We start from the raw sequence: 21,821 nt of genomic DNA, 5'->3' as shown, positions 1-21,821 counted from the left end.
GGAAATAGAAACAATGAGTTACATTTTGGGGATCAGACATTCTGGTATAGATATATCTTGAGTATATATCCATATGTTATTGTACTATCAGTGATAATAATACTGTATGTAATTACTGTGTTATACAGTAACATGTACTATGTGCTGTTGATAGAATTGGCAAAGGCTTTTTGTGAATGACCGTATTAGGCCTAGATATTAATTTTTTGTACTCCACCCCACAAAAATATGGGCACAAAGATGGTTGTTGCAGTATTATACTAATAAAAAGTTGGAAAGTCCATGGGGGCCTGGCTGACTCAGTAGAGCATGCAGCCCTTGATTTCAGGGTCATGAGTTTGAGCACCCTGTTGGGGGTAGAGTTTACTTTAAAAAAACATTGGCAGGTCCCTAAGTAATCTCTACTGAAGGAATGCTAAATAGGTTCATGTTTTTAGAGAATTATGTAGCCATTACAAAGAATGATGTAGAGCTTTATGTATTGAAAGGTCTGAAAGTTTGTTGTTATTGTTGTTTTTTCAAGATTTTATTTATTTATGTGAAAGAGAGCATGGGGAGGGTAAGGGGCAGAGACAGAGCAGACTCCCTACTCAGCAGCAAGCCTGATGCAGGGCTTGATGCCAGGACCCTGGGATCATAACCTGAGTCAAATGCAGAGGCTTAACCAACTGAGGCACCTAGAAGCCATAGTCTGAAGGTTTTTTATGCTACAAAACTGCAAGTTGCAGAATATGTATAATATGATCTGTAAGATCAACTAAAATGATATTTGTATATATGTACTTATAAGGGTGTACATAGATGCATATGAAGAAACCTGTAGGTATTCACAGCAAACTATCAGCAGTGGTACCTCTGGGGAAAGGGAGGAGACTTGGGCAGAGAGGAATGGAAAAGTTGACATTTTCCGTTTTCCTCTGTGTACTTCTGGGGTTACCACTGATACCAAGTGATTTGATAAAATTTTATAACACTGATAACTTCACAGTTATTTGCTATTAAGAATGTTTTAGCCTCATTAAAAACAACTTTTAAGGGGTGCCTGGATGGCTCAGTCAATTAAGCATCTACCTTTGGCTCAGGTCATGATCTGATGTCCAGGGATTGAGCCCTACATTGAGCTCCCCACTCAGTAGGGAGTCTGCTTCTCCCTCTGCCCTCACCCTACTCATGCTCTCTCTCTCTCAAATAAATAAATACAGTCTTAAAAAAAAAAAAAAGAGCCACTTTTAAAAAGTTAATTTCCCAAGTAATAAATCTTGTATATAAGCATGTAATTCTAATGCATAATTCTACAAAATAGGGTAGTGAAACTACAGTCTACAATCTACTTTTTCACCTTTTCCAAAGATATAAGTAAGAGATTAAATTTGACTTCCCAAAGGTGAAATAAGGTAAATTAATCCCGCCCAGCATGAGCTGGAGTGTTTAAGGTTCTAACAGCAGATAATAAGCTGGTTAACAGCACTGGAAAGTTCCGTTAGCATATAGAAACAGGATGACTCAACTGACTTATTACCACTGAACTCTACCAGGTCTGCTAGTTGCAGTGGAAGGAGGAAATGACCTGAATCTGAGGGATATGGGGGATTGCATTTGCCCTCCCAACATTCAGAGTGAACTCTTTGACTTCTGTGATAGGAGTTGTTTAAGAGTGGTTGTTTTTGTTTTTTTTTTTTTAAAGAGTGGTTGGTTTGAGAGCTTTAGATGTGTGTACAGTTCTGTCCTTTATGTGACATAAAAAGCAACCCATAAACTGTTGGTTAATTTATGCCGACAGATTTCTGTCACAAATATTAATTGTAATAGGAAAATACTGATGTATAAATTAAATGCTTATTATCAAAAATTTCAGAGTATGGAAAAGAATTGTATAGGGACTCTAGTAGCTGTCACCCAGCTTCAGTAATTATCAACGAATGGCCTATTTTATTTCATCTATTTTATCTATGCCCACATTTAATTCCTTCCTTCCTCCCCTGGATTATTTTGGATTTTGATTTTTTTTTCAGTGTATTGTTCATGTTTTCATGACTTAGGCATTTTATGACCAATTGCAATAAATCTGGTTGTCTTCAAGAGTCAAGTCCATAGGGGCGCCTGGGTGGCTCAGTGGTTTAAGCCTCTGTCTTCGGCTCAAGTCATGATCTCGGGGTCTTGGGATCGGGCCCCACATTGGGCTGTCCGCTCAACGGAAGCCTGCTTCCTCCTTTCTCTCCGCCTGCCTCTCTGCCTACTTCTGATTTCTCTCTGTCAAATAAATAAATAGAGTCTTTAAAAAAATACTTAGTATATGTGCTGCCGAAGCAAGCACTAAAAAAAATACTTTAAAAAAAAAAGAGTCAAGTCCATGGCTTTGGTATTATTTAGCATTGTTCTTATATTAGGGACATATATTGAGGTGAACAACAACTCTGCAACAAAGACATCAAAACCATTGTTTTAATATCCTTAGGTATTTGTAAAATACCCTGCTGTACCCTGAAATAAATTCTAGATATTTGTAAAACACCCCAAATAAATTCTGATATACCAGAATTCTGATTCAGTTAACGATAGAGTTCTGTCTTGCCCTCGATAGAGCAGCTATTTAATGTCTGTGGACGCATGAGGTTTAAATGTGAGGTAGGATTGGTTAAGTTTTTTGCTCTAGTGCTTAGCTGCTGATATGCATTGACACTTGTTCTGAGGTTCTTGCCAAAAAAGAGCTGTTCCATTCTGTTTAAAAAACAAACAAACAAACAAACAAAAAACCAGGTAATTTTTAAGTGGAAACTACTAACTGAAAACTGCACAGTACTTAAAATAGCTCAAGTTTATGTGAAGAAAAGTTCCATAGGAGGATAGTACTATTGAAGAATATCCTGGGTATAAATACATTTTCTCATTTTACTGGAGGCTAAGTAGTACTGTCTACTTTAAAATCCTAGTAGATTTGGAATATCTGGGTGCCTCAGTCAGTTAGGCATCTGCCTTCAGCTCAGGTAATGATCCCAAGGTCCTGGGATCAAGTCCCACATTAGGCTCCTTGCTCAGTGGGGAGCCTGCTTCATCCTTTGCCTGAGGCTTTTGCTGCTTGTGCTCTCTCTCTCTGACAAATTAGTAAAATCTTAAAAAAAAAAAAAAAATTCCAGTTGATTTACGTGCTTGTGGCATATGTAGATAGAGAGAAAATAAACGTCAGAGATTCAGCAAATATTTATTCACCGCTGTGGCTTACGCAGTAAAGGAGGTGTTTAGAGACAGAGTGAGTAAGATAGGTTCCTGCCCTCAAGAAGCTGTGGGCTCTTCGGAGGTGGAGGCTTTTTGGAGGTGGAGGGTAATGGTGGTATTGGTGGAATCTGGCCTTATTAGTCAAATGGATTTTTTAAAAGACTTAAAAATATCTGTGTTTTACAATTTTTGTGGGTGATTAAAAACAAGTCTCCCTTTTTTCCTAAAAGGCGATTTGTTAGCATTTCTGCGTTCAGAGGGTACAGAACTGGGTAGGTATTAGGCATTTCAGTATTTGAATTTCATTTTAAAAAATCTTATAGTATCTTTTAATTTCAGCTGACATTTTATTGGCCTGGGGAGGCATAGATAAGAGGGAAAGAGGGACCACAATTTTAAGTAGAGATTTGCTTATGGATTTGAAAAGACAGGTGAGAAAGAGGCTTTCAGGGGTGAATTTTTATCTGCCTGTAAGAATGGGATGATACATTTACTTTCAGGGTTTTCTGTATTGGGTATGTACAGTAAGTTCTCTAACATGAAGGCTAATCCTTTTTTTAAAAATTGGGCTCAGACTATACTGTGAAGTAGTTCGTATTAGGTATTTCCTACTTTCTGAAAGAGTTAGGCTCTCCAGCTTAGATGGCCTGAGACTTCTCTTTCCCTTCTAATTCCCACATCCTCTTAGCTCAGGCATACAGATCTCCAAAGATACTAGATGGGAAGTAGGTTTGCCTTGACCTTCTGAAACTTGATTTTATCTCAGTCTATCTTGGATATTTCCCCAAATCATTACAAAGAAATTTGCCTCATTCTTTTTTTTTCTTTTTCTTTCTTTTTTTTTTTTTAAGATTTTATTTATTTATTTGACATAGAGACAGAGTGAGCATGAGCAGGGGGAGGGGGAGAGGGAGAAGGACAAGATGATTCCTCGAAGAGCTCTGAGCCAGCTGTGGGACTCCATCCTAGTACACTAAGACCATGACCTGAGCCGAAGTCAGCCGCTTAACTGACTAAGCCACCCAGGTGCCCCATGCCTCACTGTTTTCAACAGCTGTGTAGGATTTCATGTACTCATACTATCATTTATTTAATCAGAACCACAGGGAAGAAAGATATACACTTTGCTTTATAATTTTTTTCTTTCATAAACAGTGAACATCCTTATACAACAACATTATGTGATTATTTGAATATGGATATCCAAGTTAACTAGATAAATTAATTTTTACTGATCTTTGGGTAGATGAAAGTGATAATTGGATTTGCATCTCTTAATATGTTTTGTTTATTGACTCTGTATTTCCCTGTAAACATGATCTTTGTTTATTTTTTGTAAGGTTGCCATTTCTATAATGATTTTTCAGAGTTCACTGTAAATTAAGGAAATGAACCAGATGTGTGTTGCAGGCTTCTTTCCAAGCTCTTTGTCTTTTTATTTTACAGTATATTTTTGGTTTATAAAAACTTTTATAATTTTTGGCTGCCAGATTTATTGGTCCTATATGGTTTCTTGGATTTATGTTGCTTTGCAAGTATTCAAGTAGTCTTCTTGTAGTTATACATTTGTGGCTTTTAAAAATTAAAGTTCTGTACTTTTTTTTTTTTTAAGATTTTATTTATCTATTTGACAGACAGAGATCACAAGTAGGTGGAGAGGCAGGCAGAGAGAGAGGAGGAAGCAGGCTCCCCGTGGAGCAGAGAGCCCAATGCGGGGCTCGATCCCAGGACCCCGGGAATCATGACCTGAGCCGAAGGCAGAAGCTTTAAACCACTGAGCCACCCAGGCGCCCAAAGTTCTGTACTTTGAAAGTCTTAATATATGAGTATACATTCATTATAAGAAGTGTTCAAAAACTGACAAAGTGAAAGTCTATCTTTAAATTATATTATTTTCCCTAGAGCTAACCACTTACTAAGTTGGGTATATATTTTTCCAATCTTTTATGTGTGCATCATACTTCAATTAAAAAGAAAAGGGTTATCTTACCGTTTATTAGATGGTTGATGGTTGAAAGTGGCACCTTTATCATATTCTAAATGCCCCTTAAAAAGCTTGTCTTAGTTTGTGGGTGTTCTAATCCATTTTTCTAGTTGGTTTAGTTGACTTTTTTTGTGTGGCCTTATTTTATTTATTTACTTTTTAAGATTTTAGTTATTTATTAGAGAGAGACACAGTGAGAGAGGGAACATAAGAGGGAGAGTGGGAGCAGGAGAAGCAGGCTCCCCGCTGAGCAGGGAACCCAGTGGGTTCCTGGTTCCCAGGGAACCCTGGGGGTCCATCCCAGGACCCTGGGATCATGACCTGAGCTGAAGGCAGATGCTTAACAATTGAGCCACCTGTGTGACCTTATTTTAAAAAGTTAAATCACTGGGACACCTGGGTGGCTCAGTCAGTTAAGTGGCTGCCTTCTGCTCATTGCATGATCCCAGGGTCCTGGGATTGAGTTCCTGCATCAGGCTCCTTGCTCAGCGGGGAGTTTGCTTCTCCCTCTGCCTGCTGCTCCCCCTACTTGTGTGTTCTCTCTGACAAATAAATAAGTATTAAAAAAAAAAAAAAAAGTTGGGGACGCCTGGGTGGCTCAGTCCTTAAGTGTCTGCCTTGGGCTTGGGTCCTGAGATTGAGCCCCACCATCAGACTCCCTGCTGAGCAGGAAGCCTGCTTTTTCCTCTCCCACTGCCCCTGGTTGTGTTCCCTCTCTTGCTGTGTTTCTCTCTGTCAAATAAATAAATAAATAAATAAAATCTTTTAAAAAATAGACACACACACACACACACAAACATAAACCACTAACACATTTGGAATTTTTTTCGGTGTAAGGAATGAGGGTGGGGAGCCAACTGTGCCCTACATCATTTATGGAATAATTTGCCCCCGCCCCAGTGATTTAATATGCTGTCATCAAACCTGGATAATTCTAGAAAGGACGCACGTCTGTTATCTCTGACCTATTGAAAGAGCGTTTTGGTTAGGCTTCCTACGTTGACCAGCTTTCCTCTTACCAGTTTTCCATAATACAGCCAAGGTGATCTTTTCGAACCACCCTTTATGGGCTTCACATTGCTATTTGGATGAAGACCTACGGCTTTCTTTGAGTTCCTCTACCATGTCATTACTCTTACTTGCTCCAGGGTCTTTACACTCCTATTCCTTTTGTGTCTGCAATGCCCTCCAGAACCCAGTCCTCACACCTTCTACTTCTGTCTTGCTCTGTAGTGCATCCTTCCACTTTCAACTCAAAGTTAACTTCTTTTTTCTTTTTCTTTTTAAAGATTTTGCTTATTTATTTAACAGACAGATCACAAGTAGGCAGAGTGGCAGGCGGGAGGGTATGGGGGAAAGCAGGCTCCCGGCTGATCAGGGAGCTCCATGTGGGACTCCATCCCAGGACCCTGAGATCATGACCTGAGCTGAAGGCAGAGTCATAACCCACTGGGCCACCCAGGCGCCCCACAAAGTTAACTTCTTGATAAAATCTTCCCTGGCTCCCTAGGTAAGTTTAGAACCTGTATGTGCTCTCTAAGCAACATTTATCTTTAAAAAAAAAAAAAAAAAATTTTTGAGTAAACTCTGTACCCAATGTGGGGCTTGAACTCTGAGTTCAAGAGTCACACACCCTTCTGACTGAGCCAGCCATGTGCCCTCCCACCCCCTCTTTTTTTAAAATAACAGCCTTTTTTAGATATAATTCACATGCCATATTTTGCATTTTGTATAAAATGCAGTGGTTCTTAGTATATTCATGGAGTTTTGTGACCATCACCTTAATCAATTTTGAAACATTTTCTTAACCCCAAAAGAAAGCAGGTGTCAGTTAGCAGTCAGTCCCCATTTCTTCCCAAGCCCTCTAGTCCTGGACAACCAGAATTTTTTTTTTTTTTAATTTGGTAAAATATTTGTTATATTTGGTAAAAAATTTGTTATAACAAATATATTTGTTATATATAATATATAATTTTATATATATATGTATATGTATGTGTGTATATATATATATATATAAAACAAATTTTTGCTCTTTTGGCTTTCTGTCTCCTTATACAGTTCACCCCTTTTGATAAGACTTGCAGCTTCACTGAGATGTGTGATCAAAGTTTAAGGCATTAGTACCACTTTCAGCTCTGAAGTTCTCACCATTTCTGTCCTTCTGTCCTTTGAAGATTTTATTCATTTCTCAGGGAGAGAGAGCACAAGCAGGGGGAGCCACAAACAGAGTAGGCAGAGGGAGAAACAGGCTCCCTACTGGGCAAGAAACCCAATGTGGGACATGATCCCAGGACCCTCGGATCATGACCTGAGCCAAGGTAGCTGCTTAACAAACTGAGCCACGCAGGTATCCTGGTTTCTGTCCATTTTTTGTTCGGGATATTCACAGGTTGTGACTTTTTTCTTTTTTGGTTAATCTCTGTGATAGGCCACAACTTAAGGTTCACAATTTTTTTTTCAGGATTTTACTTTTGGGGCATCTGGGTGTCTCAGTCAGTTAAACATCTACCTTTGGCTCAGGTCATGATCCTGTGGTTCTCAGACCAAGCCCCACCTTGGGCTCCCTGCTTAGCAGGAAGTCTCCTTCTCCCTCTGCCTTTACCCCTCCCTCTGCTTATGCGCCCCCCCCCCCCCGGGCCAATAAATAAATAAAATCTTAAAAAAGAAAAAAAGAAAAAAAAATTTGAAAAAAAGGGTGGGGTGGCGTCTGGGTAGCTCAGTGGGTTAAAGCCTCTGCCTTCAGCTCAGGTCATGATCCCAGGGCCCTGGGGTCTCGAGCCCTCAGCAGGGAGCCTGCTTCCCTCTCTTTCTGCCTACTTATGATCTCTCTGTCAAATAAATAAAATCTTTAAAAAAAAATAGAAAAATAAAAAAAGATTTTATTTTCAAGTGCTCTCTACACCCAAGATCCAGAGTCACATGCCCTATCAACTGAAGCAACCAGGCACCCCTCTATGGTCCTCTTCTGATGTTCCCATCTTAGGGAGATCATTTGCATGGTGTTTAAGAGCTAGGAACATGCATGTAAAGCTTTTGAGAGAATACAGTGTGCTTATTATGATTATTATGATTATTCAGAATGATTTCCCATTGCACTTCAGAGCTGTGGTTCCCAGGACCAAAACCAATCAAAATCAAGTAAGTCGAGGAAAGACTCTGCTGAAGGAGGTCATTTTTTAAAGCCAAGTGACTTGCTCAATGATCTTACATAATTGAGTTTCAACTTTCCCAAAAATGTTAATCCACGAACAGTAGGCAATGGTGGTCACAGCATAGACACCTCCTTGCCCAGTTAAACGATAAATAAAGGGTATCCTATTACCGAAAACAACTGCAAAACAAAACAAGAAACAAACAGAAAAAAACAACTGTGGCCAGACAGTCTAAGATTTTTGTTGTACAGCTGTTGTGGATTTTGTAATACTTTCAAGAGTCAAGGAGAGGTTTCTGATCGTAGCCTCATTTAGATTTATTAATCTAAACTAGGGCCCTGCCAAAGAAAGTGAATCTTGAACCATGAAAACCTCCTTTTAGGTCTTTTTTAACTTGGCAGTGTGAATTCAGGGGAGTTAACCAGTGAGGCGAAACAGTTACAGGCACGCTTTGATAACCAAAGAGGCATTGCCAGCGGTCTAGGCATTGATGGATAACCACCATCAACAAAGATAAACCCTGTTGGGGCACAAACCATTCCCGTTAAGGTAGTACTGTTAATAGGTGGATTCAGAGAGAATATTGTGTTTGCTCGTTCAAGACACAGGTCAGTTAGGTTTTCTCTTTAGCTTGAAATAAAATATTCTAAATTCCGTAACTTACCCCACCCCACCGCCCTGTAGCAGTGGCCTGGGAGATATAGATGGTAGCATCATCTTTCCAGGCCAGTACCACTGTAAAAAACGGAAAAAAAGAGGGTTTCACGTTTAGTTAAAATACGAAGTCTTGATCCAGTGTCTTCGGAGGAGCGCCTTGATGTCAGCTCATCTTCCTAGTCAACCTGATGTGGAGGTCTCTGGTGTTTGCATAGGACCGGATGTCTGGTGCAGTTTTTGTCAGTGGTGGGATGTGTGTCCAGGGTTCGAGTCACTCTCCTCTGGGTGGTGAAGAGGATCTGGTAGATAATCCCTTCCAAGGAAATTCTAGGGCAGTCTTTGTTCTTACTGACTCCAAATCAGAAGAATGGGAGACAACTGGAAACAGTATAGTAGGCCCCAGCCAGATACTTGAGGAAACTTAGAATTCAGGATCCAGTCCCAATTTATAGGCCTTCTTTATCAAAAACACACATCCTACTTTGCTTGCATAGGCAGATGTTTCCCTTATTATATATTGAAGTTTTTAACCTTTAGAAACCTTAGTTTCTAATGGAAGTAGAGAAGTAAAACAATTGTGAACGGACATTGCTTTAGCATCCTGTGGCTTGGCAGACTTTAAATACTTTCTGTAATTTCTAGAAACGCGCTTTCCCCAAATATCTTTAGTTCCTCTGTAAAAGGAAGGCAAAATTGATAAACCTGTGTTTAGTAATTAGTGTTTCAATATTTTATCTTATTTAGAAATGATATGGCTATTTAATGAATTTAAATCATTATCTAAATAAACAGAACGTTAAAGTTTCAGGTTATCAAAAAGATTAGGAGGAAACTAATTTTGAATTAAAATATTATTGAAAATATTGAAATATTGAAATTATTATATTTGAATTTCAATATTAGGAGGAAACTAAAGTTTACCTAAAACCTTTTTATTTAGTCTTTTTAATTGTTTTTAACAATTTTGTTTAGGTTACACACAAAAGCCTTAGACATTAGGCCATTGCCGCAAACTCTTTTTGGCTGACAGATTTTATGAGAGAGAAAATGAACTTAGAAAAGTTTTGTATTTGATCTGATAACCCAAAAGACATGTTTTGTTTTAGTTTAACCAACATACTTAAACTAGCTTTTATACTGAAAGTTATCCTACATCATGTGAATTTGAAAAACATTTGGGTTCATTTCTGTTATATTTCTGAGGTTTAGAAATACTTAATAAGCACTTGTTTTTAAGCCATTTAAACAGTTCTTTTTTAAAGTAAGCTCTAGCATGGAGGTCAAACTCACAACTGGAGATCAAGGGATGCCTGTGCCACCACCTGAACCACCCAGGCGCCCCATGAAGACTTTCAGGACTTGTATTTTGGGGGGCACCTGGCTGGCTCAGTAGGAAGAGCATGCAACTCTTGATCCTTAAGGTCAGAGTTCCAACCCCATGTTGGGTGTAGAGATTACTAAAGAAAGACCAAAAAAAAAAAAAAAGATTTGTATTTGTAGAGATAGGCATACCCCCGTGAATGTGCCAGATTTTGTCTGATCTTGGAAGCTAATCAGTGTTGGGCCTGGTTAGTACTTGGATGGGAGACAGGAAAGCTTAAGGAGGCTTGGCCTAGAGTTTGGACGAGAGAGGCTCACTTGAAATTTGAATTTTAACTCCCCCCAACCCCCCACATACACACCGCTTTTAGTTTCAGTCTTGGGAATTGGGGTGGTCTAGATAGGAGTTAATATTTACATCTCAAAGGCACAGGGGAAGAATGCAAGTTGCTCTGAGACTTTGGTTTTGTAAGGTCAATAAGCCTTTTGAGATAAATAGAGGTTTTGGAATTGGTAATAAAAGGAATAGGTGAACTTTGAATTGCCTCTAGGGCTGCATTTCTAATTTTGCCAAGATTTGTAAAATGCAGACAGTTGCTCTCAATTCCTCAAAGAATCGGGTTTATAATTTGAATGACGTCATAGGTGGGTCCACCCATCTGATTGCCTTTTTTTTTAAGTAAATACTTTTACAAAGGCTTCAGAAGATTTTTTTTCTTTCCTTCTCCGCACCTAGTATCATTTTAGCTTATGGGAGGAGGCCTAAAAAAATATTCTTATCAGGATGTGTGTATCAGCTTTCAGTCTGGCCAATGGCTAGTCCCAGAGCTACTCAAAAATTCTTTTACGTTTCTTGTCGGTTTTTGCCTAGGACAAATAGCAAACATTTCTGGCCGTATCAAATAACCCCCCTTAGATAGAGAAGTACTAGAATGAGTCCTCAAATAAAGGAAGATACAAGGAAGCGGTAAGAATGAAAGCTTTTTGCTAGGTACCTTTTACAACTTTAGTTTTTCACTAGCCTTTTACAACAAATCTTCTAATGAAAATATTTTGGAATTTTGAAGTCTCTTGCATACTGTTTAAAATAGGCATCCCATTCTGTTTGATTTGAAGCCTTGCTTTTAAGTGCCCTTCTTAAATGATCTTATCTAATTGGAATGTTTCTTGTAATGGCCATTGTAATTCCTCTGAGGAAGTTTGGTAGGACCCTAGCCACAATTAGAATTTAACGTGCCTTTCTGTGCAGCATATCTAGCTGTAAATGGGGTGTAGTCCACATTTCTGTCTAGCCTCATTTTGGGGCTGCCAATCTGATGGTTACCAAGCCAGGTTGTGAGGACATAATAAAGCTTGGTAAGATTTTGCCACTTTGTCAATATATCTTAGGCATAAAATAAGCAGGGGTGCCAGAAGGAAGCATTTGGGTTTCTTGGGAGTTGAGGGGGATGTGCCTCTGGGTTGGGAATTGTGCAGTGTTACGGTTAACTCATTGCACAGGAATTTTCTCGAGGTTGGAGGTGGCCTAGTGTCAACCTAACCTGTTCAGTGAGCCACTTAAGGCGGGAGTTTTTGATTTGCGTGATGGATACTCTTAACAGCTCATAAGTGTTCTTCTAGTGCCCACCAGCTTTAGTGGCTTTTTTTTTTTTTTCTTCTGAGATTCTTTTAGCTATAACCCTTTATCTAGACAAAATAAGACAAACAAACGAACATGCACCCTAACATACTAGCAGCAACCAAAAGGTGTTACCGTGGACTGGCCAAGAAAAGGCTTTGCATACCATCACCAGTTCTCAGCATGCATTCAACCACCAGACTCCAGTAAGTGGGGACTGTGGGTTGGAACTGAGGAAAGGACTAAACCACCATATGCCAGTAAGTGGGTACTATGACTAAAACTGAGGAAAGGTATTCCAAACAACTGGGGAATTGTGGGACTGAACCAAGAGGTAGGGACTCAGGTTCCAGATGGAACTGTATGTCAGCTCAAACTGACCCACTAAGCCCGGGACTGAAAAGCTGGTTGGTTAGAAGTTCAACACAAAGATAGCAGAGCTTGGGGCGCCTGGGTGGCTCAGTGGGTTAAAGCCTCTGCTTTCGGCTCAGGTCATGATCCCAGGGTCCTGGGATCGAGCCCCACGTCGGGCTCTCTGCTCAGCGGGGAGCCTGCTTCCTCCTCTCTCTCTGTCTGCCTCTCTGCCTACTTGTGATCTCTGTCTGTCAAATAAATAAATAAATATTTAAAAAAAAAAAAAGCAGAGCTCAAAACTGACAGGAACTTCCCAATTCCCAGTGACCCCCCAGAAATGGCTAGAAAGAAAGAGAACTCGAACAGTTCATGGGTTATCACACCTGTGTTTCTTGTTGTCCCCAAAGCTATCAGAAGTCTCACTTGATCCTGCCGCTTTCACCAAATTTGTTAAATAACAAAACTTAAGCAGTAAATTTAAAGATCAAATGGGCCTTATTCAACAATTCATGAGCTGGGCAGCATCCCATCTAACAAATAGAAAGGAGCTCCACCAAGCTGTAGAAAAGGTTTTTAAAGGCAAAAAGGGGGTGGAAAAAGGAAATTATTAGCAAAGAATGTACTGTTTTAGGCAAGATCACCTTCCCAAGGGGGAATGGTAGGGATGTATGGATGGGTTAGCTCACTAATGCTGACTGGGTAATTTCATGTTGGTTGGCTGAAGGTTATGGTTCTTAGAGCTGAAACTGCAATTAGATTGGGTGATTAGGTCTTGGTTTGCTGAGATGGGCTTTAGCATGAGTGACTCCCATTTTTGGGCCTGCTGTCTCCTTTTTAACAGTAAGAATTTTAAGGGGTGGCATAAGCGTTTGGTCTATGGCAGTACTGTAGCTAACAAAGTTAAAGAAGTAAGCAGAGTAGGACTCTAGCATCATCCGCCACACAAGAGAGCCAGGATAGAGCATCTGAAGACAGTCACATTTGTAGGAAATCAGTCTGATGGTAGAAGGGGTAGGCAGTTGTTTCTATAAATTCATAATTTATATAATTAATTCAAAATTTATATAATTCATAATTTATATGTTAGTATAAATTCAAAAATATAGGTCATTAATAAGTAAACTAGCCTAAGTTTAAGAGAATTACTATGAATCTGTACAATAATATGAATTTTTCATAGCTCAACAGAAAGAGTAATGCTCCGCAGTTGTCTTACACTTTTTTTTCTTGCTCCTAGATTTAAACAGTCGAGTTAAATCAAGCTGGGCAATCATGGCAGAAGGTGGATTCGATCCCTGTGAATGTGTTTGCTCTCATGAACATGCAATGAGAAGGCTGATCAATCTGGTGAGATGAATGGGACAGTCCTATTCAGAATTGAACTGTGTACCCCTTCTGTCCTATTTTTGTGGGCATGGGTTATTGGAGAATTTTCATTTGATGGTCACTGAAATTATTTCATAATTAAAATTCCACGGCAGTTTAAATCATAATGGTCAAAGTGCCTGCCAGCAATTCTTTTATTAGAGATAAAAACAGATGGTTATCTGTTTATGGTAGATTTATGTTGGTGATATCACCGTCATAGGTAAGTAAAACGTGTGTATAACCTTTTCTGTTCTGTCTTAAGGAATATGGTCTTTATCTATATGGAGCATGTTTACTTGATAAATTGCTATATGAGGTCACAGTTCCTGTTGTGACATGGTTCAGATCCTACTCGAACAAATGACATAACAATAAAAATCTCTATATAAAACATTTCCAAATCCAAATCAGATTCTGAACAAGCTTTAGATAGTCTCATTGAGTTGATTGTTGTGAGGTTTGAATTTATAGGGTTTTTAAGACTTTCCTAAGTCTCTAGAATCTTTCCTAAGTCTCTAGACTTCTAATGTATTATACTTTATACTTTTTATGTGCAAAAGAAGAAATTAACTATTATTAACAATAAGAGATTATTATGTTAGACAACATTTTATTGTTCTAGAATACTCTTGTACAGAGGTATATTATCATAGACCAGTTAATAAAGCCAGGAATAAACATTTGTTCAAATATTTGAGTTTTTGGTGATTAGTAAGCAGGTTTTCTGCTGACTCAGTGTCTATATATAATGATCAGAAGTGTGATTTTTGTGAGTGGTACTCCTCTTAGAGTCAGCATGTGCTGGGACTTATGATCCTAAAGAATGTCTTAGAGGGAAATCAATAAAATAAGAACTTATAAATTAGACTCGTGGCTATAGAGATAAAACGGCAGAATCATATCTCTGATAACTTGATGTGAAAATAGATGAGTCTGAGGAGAGAATATTTAAAATATATTCTCCTATTCATGACGTCACATAGCTGATAGTTTTTATGGCTAAATTTAAACATAAAGCTTTTTTTTTTTTTTTTTTAATTACTGTGATACTAGGAACAAAAAAATAGACTTGAATTTAACTGGTAAGTTTTTCCAGGAGATCAGTTTTTAATAAGAATTACTACCTCTTTTTTCTTAGTGTTGTATTTTTATTGTTAACGTAGTATCATGCTTTTTCCTCTTAGCTCTGCTGTTTTTTTTTTTTAGAGATAGCTAAAACTAAGCCCTACTTTTTATGATCCCTTGTATATTTCTGTCCTCTTTAGTAGACTGCCAAGGAAACCATTCTTAGCTTTTGTTTTGTTTTGTCTTTAATGCATACATTCATGCCTGATGGAACATTGTTTATAGCCATCCTAGTAGAAAGTACTTTATGTGAATATAGATTTTAGATTTTACAAACGTTTAAAAGTTTACAGTTTTTAGTCTGTGCTGCATATTTTCACATGCTATAAATCAGTGAAGGGTGATCCATTGGTGGATAACATGCTGATAAGCAGAATTGAAGATGCCAGAAGGGAGGAGAAACTCATTTGATTCAATAAGGAAATTTGCAGATTAGGCTTGATAGACGTTTGTTTGATTTGAATTGTGCTTTATAATTTTTATTTCTTTTATTTAAACTCCTAATCAGGCAGCATTTTGGGGCCATATCTACCTTGTAGCTATTTTATTTTTTATTTTATTAACTTATATTATTTCGTTCAGGGGTACAGGTCTGTGAATCACAATTCACAGCAGTCACCATAGCACATACCCTCCCCAATGGCCACCACCCAGCCACCCTCCCCCCTCCCCCACCCCCCAACAGTTTGTTTCCTGAGATTAAGAGTCTCTTATGGTTGTTTCCCTCCCCCTCCCATCTTGTTTCATTTTCCCTCCCTTCCCCCATGATCCTCCAAATTCCTCATATCAGAGAGATCATATGATAATTGTCTTTCTCTGATTGACTTATTTCACTCAGTGTAATACCCTCTAGTTCCATCTACTACCTAGTAGCTATTAAGTGCTTCCTCAAAATGTTTTTTTCTGAAAGAGTATCTTTTGAAATAAGATCTCTAATTTCAGAAATTCAGAAATAAGGTCTAACTTCTCTAAATTCAGTAATGTGTAATACTCTTTAGTGTAGCATTATTTCTGGTAGTGAATAGTTACAAACATGCCTAACTGCCTACCAGGAGGGCAGTGGTTATAGTGGTTATATCTTGTGTGTTCATATGATGGAATCTTATACAGATGTTTGAAATAATTACATCTTTAATTTATTTATTTTTAAGGATTTTATTTATTTATTGACAGAGAGAGAAATCACAAGTAGGTAGAGAGGCAGACGGGGGTGGGGGAAGGGGGGGGGGAAGCAGGCTCCCTGCTGAGCAGAGAGCCCGATTCGGGGCTCGGATCCCAGGACCCTGAGATCATGACCTGAGCCGAAGGCAGAAGCTTAACCTATTGAGCCACCCAGGCAGACCAAAATAATTATTTCTTTAAAGAATATATAATAACATAAGGGAAATTCATATATGAAGTGAATAAAAGCAAGATATGGAAATGACATTTAGTATGGTCTTGCTTTTCTGTACCCACATATGCCATATATATGTGTGCACAGGAAAAAAAGACTTGAAGAAAATATGTCAATATGTTAACATTTTTTATCTCTGGATTGTAGAATATAAAGTGAGGCTTTTTAAAAAAATAGTTTTCTGTATTTTCTGTGATAATATATCTTATAATCAGAAAAAGGTTATTTAATGAAACCTACCTTTTTTTCATTCAAATATTGTCAGCTTATAATATACTAGGCTTTTTTACCTCTCATTCATTGTCTTCTGCTCTCATACTTTTTAGTACCTTTATCTTATTACTCTGTGGAAGTCTAACTCCCTAGCCTTTATTTTATTTTTTTTAAAGATTTTATTTATTTATTTGACAGAGACCGCAAGTAGGCAGGGAGGCACGCAGAGAGAGAGAGGAGGAAGCAGGCTTCCTGCAGAGCAGAGAGCCCCATGCGGGGCTCCATCCCAGGACTCTGGGATCATGACCTGAGCCGAAGGCAGAGGCTTTAACCCACTGAGCCACCCAGGCGCCCCCCCTAGCCTTTATTTTAAAAGCAGTTTATCCGAGGGTATAATTTTTCTGTATTAGTTATAACCACCATGATTTAGATGTCTACATGTTCAGGAAACTCATGGATATAATAATAAGGTATTGTAGTATGATGGTAGAGCAGAAATTTATTTTTATCCTTCTAAAAATGGACATTCAGCCTTGCGGTAGAGTAGTATCTTACTAATTTTAGGTACTAATTTGGAATTTTTGTTATTTTTTACCACATATAATGAAATTTGATTTTCTTGTAGGTTAGAGTATTACCAATTCCTAAGGATTAAAGTGCTGATAGCAAGTAAAAACCTGGGGAAACTTGAGGATTCTTTTTTTAAAGCTTTCATTTATTTATCTGACAGAGATCACAAGTAGGCAGAGAGGCAGGCAAAGATGGGGAAGCAGGCTCCCCGCTGAGCAGAGAGCCTTAACCCACTGAGCCACCTAGGTACCCCGAAACTTGAGGATTCTAATGAGCATTTATGGTTAGCTCATTAGTTGGATGCTTGGCTGCAGTTTAGTTTTGCCTGTTCTGGGCTTTGCCAAGGAAGGTATTCAGCTTAGAAGCAGTTAAGATTTTATCATTATTTCCTTTCTATTTCAATAAAGTTCTATTCATTCACAATTTAAGCTAACTGCTTTCCCTAATTTAGTCACAATATCAGTTAAGGTTCTTTATTATAGGTTATAGAAGTTCTGGCAGAGTTAAGCAGAAAAAGACGTATTAAAAGGAAATCATGTGGCTCACACAGGAGAGCCTGGCACAGAAAATGAATAGGTTCAAAGGGAGGGTAAGTGCCAAAACAAGAAAGAGCCAAAGTTGTACCTTAGAACAAGAGCAGCCAAGACACTGCTTGCTCCCACATTCCAGAATTTTGTATGTCCAAGTGTTGATGCAGCATCTCCATCTAGATAAGTAGTAGGTGTCTTACAGTTAATATGCACATTACCAGACTTTTTTTCTTGCCCCCAACCTTAAACTTTCTTGACTTCTCCATTCACTCCATTGTTCTGGTTGCTTAAGCCATACCTTTTGTGTCAGTGTTTACTCTTTCAACCTCATAGCTAATGGAGAAACAATCCTTTTGGCTCAACCTTGAAAATATATCCAGAATCCAGACATTTCTCACACTTCCAGTGCAACATTCTGGTCTTTCATATTTTATACTGGCGAATCAATGGATATTGTTTAAAACTGAAAAATCAAGGGGTGCCTGGGTGGCTCAGTGGGTTGAGACTCTGCCTTTAGCTTAGGCCATGATCTCAGGGTCCTGGAATTGAGCCCCACATCAGGCTCTCTGCTCAGCCAGGAACCTGCTTCCCCCTCGCTCTCTGCCTGCCTTTCTGCCTAGTTGTGATCTCTCTCTGTTTGTCAAATAAATAAATAAAATCTTTTAAAAAACACCTGGAAAATCAAGGAGAAGCAATAATGCATATTTATAAAGATACGGAGGTAAATACTAAAATAAAAGTTGAAAGTGGTTGCCTCTGTGGGAGGGGAAGTGGGTGGGTGGGGGGATGGGAACTGCGTTTTTTGGGGAGAGAGCACACAAACTAGAAATAGAAGAAGAAACACATTTTAGAAGTATCTGAGAAGTGATAGTGAAAGCCATAGAGAAGTCTTTGCACGTTGGAGTATGAGTGTGTGTATGAGAGGTGTGTGTGTATGTCAGTATAATACGTTTGTAAATATGTAGAAATGGTTTCCAAGGGATTTACCTTGGGTTTATAATAATGGCTATGTTAAAGAGAATTTGAAGCTAGTCTAGCTACTAGTACCCACAGAAAGTCTCTGATGTGAATTTGCCTTTTGCAAATGAGGAAACTGAGGCACAGAGAGTTTAAGTCACTTTTCCCAGGTGTTAGAGCTGACCACAGAGTGGCGGAGGCATATTCAACCCTGGCAGTTCAGCTCTAGGCCCTGGATGGTTTCTGTAATGCCGTGCACAGTTCTGCTGCCTGGTGGCCTCCTAGAAGCACCTTTAAAAACACTGTATTTGTGATCAAGGGCCCTGTGTTGGGGTGGGGGTGCAGTAGGAGAAAGCAGTAAGGGAGAGTCTTCACTGTATTTGACATTTTAAAACTATGTGAATGCATTACCTAGTCAAATAATTAATCTTAAAAATAAAACTTTTATTTATTTATTTATTTGAAAGAGAGCTCCTGCCATGGGAGAAGCCGGGGGAGAGGGAGAGAGAGTCTTCAGTAGACTTTCTGCTGAGCCCAGAGCCTGATGTAGGGCTTGAGCCCATGACCCTGAGATCATGACTTGAGCCAGGATTAAGAATCAGCGCCTAACTGACTGAGCCACCCAGGCGCCCCTAAAAATAAAATTTTGTAAGCTACTTCAGAGACATTATAAGCAGTAAAATAATATACAATAATTAAGACAGACTTTTTTCACTAAGGAATAAGATTTTTGTTTTAAAGATTTTATTTATTCATTTGACAGACAGAGATCACAAGTAGGCAGAGAGAGGGGAGGAAGCAGGCTCCCTGCTGAGCAGAGAGCCCGATGATGCGGGGCTTGATTCCAGGACCCCGGGATCATGACCTGAGCCGAAGGCAGAGGCTTTAACCCACTGAGCCACGCAGGCGTCCCAGGAATAAAATTTTTGAATGCACTGTTACATTATTTGAAAAGAAAATATATTCTATCATGTTTAGCTTTCCAATAATTCTTTTTTTTAAATTTATCTCTCGGGACGCCTGGGTGGCTCAGTTGGTTAAGCAGCTGCCTTCGGCTCAGGTCATGATCCCAGCGTCTTGGGATCGAGTCCCACATCGGGCTCCTTGCTCCTCAGGGAGCCTGCTTCTCCCTCTGACTCTGCCTTCCACTCTGTCTGCCTGTGCTCGCTCTCGCTCGCTCTCTCTCTGACAAATAAATAAATAAAATCTTTAAAAAATAAATAAATAAATTTATCTCTCATTTTCTATTTTATTTTATTTTATTTTTTTTAGATTTTATTTATTTGACAGAGAGAGAACACAAGTAGGCAGAGAGGCAGGCAGAGAGAGAAGGGGAATCAGGCTCCCTCCTGAGCAGAGAGCCAGATGTGGGGCTCAATCCCCGTACCCTGAGATCATGACCTGAGCCGAAGGCAGAAGCTTTAACCCACTGAGCCACCCAGGTGCCCTGCTTTCCAATAATTCTAAGAAGACTTTTTTCTCTTCTTACATTCTTTGATTTCTAAATTGGTAGATTTTTTTTTTTTTCTCATCAGTATTTAAAATATATATATAAAAATAGAAAAAGCTAGTGGCACCTGGGTGGCTCAGTCAGCTAAACATCTGACTTCCACTCAGGTCGTGATCTCCAGGTCCTGGGATTGAGCACTGTACTTGGCTCCCTGCTCAGCTTGTCCCTCTGTTTGTCCCTCTCCCTCTGCTTTTCCCTCTCCCTCTGCCGTCCTGATTCATGCTCTCCGTTTCTCTCTCAAATAAATAAATAAAACCTTAGAAAAAAAATAGAAGACACTTACATGTTTCTTAAGGCAAAACGGACACAAGCAGCAATTCAAATTCTTAACTGTTGCCTCATCAGTGCTTATGTGCGTTTTGATTCTTTAACTGCTAAGCCGTATTAGTACAAAGAATAGTAAGTATGATTTTCATTCATTTTATTGTCTTGTCTGCACTATTGACCTTAACACAAGTGACTGTATTTCTGACTGTGTTATAGGAGTGTTTTAGATGATACATTGTAGACAGAATTTAAGGGTAAGGTCGGTAAGACTGCAGTACAAAGAATGCCCATTTTGGGGTGCTGATGACAAAGCTTTGCTTACTCACTTGGCATACCTCCTTCCAGTGATTTAATTACATCATTGAGTTACACACATGTTCATAACAGTTGTATTTTGCTGGGTGCATGTATGTTTCTATTAGTCTTAGGAATGTTCAGAAACATTAACAAATAGAGACATTATCAGAGATTATAGTCTATTTCTAGCCTATTCTAGTTAGTGCTTTACTCATCAAATACTGGCAGATAAGACTCAAAGAAGTGGATAAGAATATACAGTGAGTTTCTTGCAATTAAAATCAGACATCTATATCAAGTTTTTCTGTTTCATTACTTAATTTAATATGGGAATATGCCCAGTGATGAATATGGGTTTTTGTTGATATGATAGTAGAGTACTACTACATGTATAGAAATATGCCCACACAAAATTGTAATCTAATTATAAATCATTTTTTTAAAAGGTTCTGTTGATTGATTGATTGATTTGAGAGGGACAGAAAAAACTAGAAGGAGGAGGAGCAGAGGGAGACGAACAAGAAGTCTCCACGTTGAGCACGGAGCCCAGTACGGGGCTCGGTCTTATGACTCTGAGATGGTGACCTGAGCCAAAATCAAGTTGGATGCTTAATCAGCTCAGCCACCCAGCTCAGCCATGCCCCATAAATCATTTTTTTAAGTTGTCTGGTATTTTTTTTGTCTCTTGTGAGGTTAGTATTAAAAAAAAAAAAACCTTGTAACAACTATATTTAGTTGTTTTGGGGTATAGTATAGTGTTTTTTTGTTTTTGTTTGTTTGTTTTTAATGACTACTACTTCCTTAAAACAATAAAAATGGCCTGCAGAGGGACTTTTTCCATTCTTCTCCTTGAAGCCTTTTGCAGAATTATTCCGGCTGCACCCTCTTCTGCTCCCTTTCCACCCCTCCTTCTCTTCTCCTTGACTAGCTGCCTCTTGGCATAAAGTTTCTTCTATTAATGATAGAAGTTCCAGAAAGAGAGAACAGATTTAGTAATGTGAACTTGGATTATGCTCTGTGTTTTTCCTGTTCTGTGTTGTAACCTAAGATTTGGAACACAGATAATCCCTTTTTTTTGGTTTGTCGAGCTCTGTATTTCAGGTCTAAACAGTATAACTGAAACTTCTACATTTTTAATTTACTTAGCTTTATTTTCATATTAAAATACTATAAGCATGTGATCTGGGAGATCCTTGGTCAGATTTCTCTTAATAGGCCAAAGGCCCTGTAAATTGTGGCTAATGTTCACTGTACTTAAATTAGTTGCATCAAGATTGATTGGCCTCT

The 21,821-nt window shown here is 38.7% G+C and overlaps 1 protein-coding gene across 4 annotated transcripts in view; it reads left to right on the top strand.

The window, feature by feature from the left end:
- The window catches only part of SMIM14 (small integral membrane protein 14), a 79,504-nt gene that overhangs the window by 20,358 nt on the left and 37,325 nt on the right, over positions 1-21,821 (top strand). For all 4 annotated transcript variants that reach the window (XM_032334120.1, XM_032334122.1, XM_032334123.1 and 1 more), the window contains exon 2: positions 13,539-13,648. In XM_032334120.1, coding sequence (XP_032190011.1) covers positions 13,539-13,648 — 110 coding nt within the window. The remainder of the gene's footprint in view (positions 1-13,538; positions 13,649-21,821) is intronic.

This window comes from Mustela erminea, chromosome 2 (genome assembly GCF_009829155.1).
Source record: "Mustela erminea isolate mMusErm1 chromosome 2, mMusErm1.Pri, whole genome shotgun sequence".
Taxonomy (NCBI): domain Eukaryota; kingdom Metazoa; phylum Chordata; class Mammalia; order Carnivora; family Mustelidae; genus Mustela; species Mustela erminea.
This window is presented reverse-complemented; position numbering and strand designations above follow the sequence as displayed.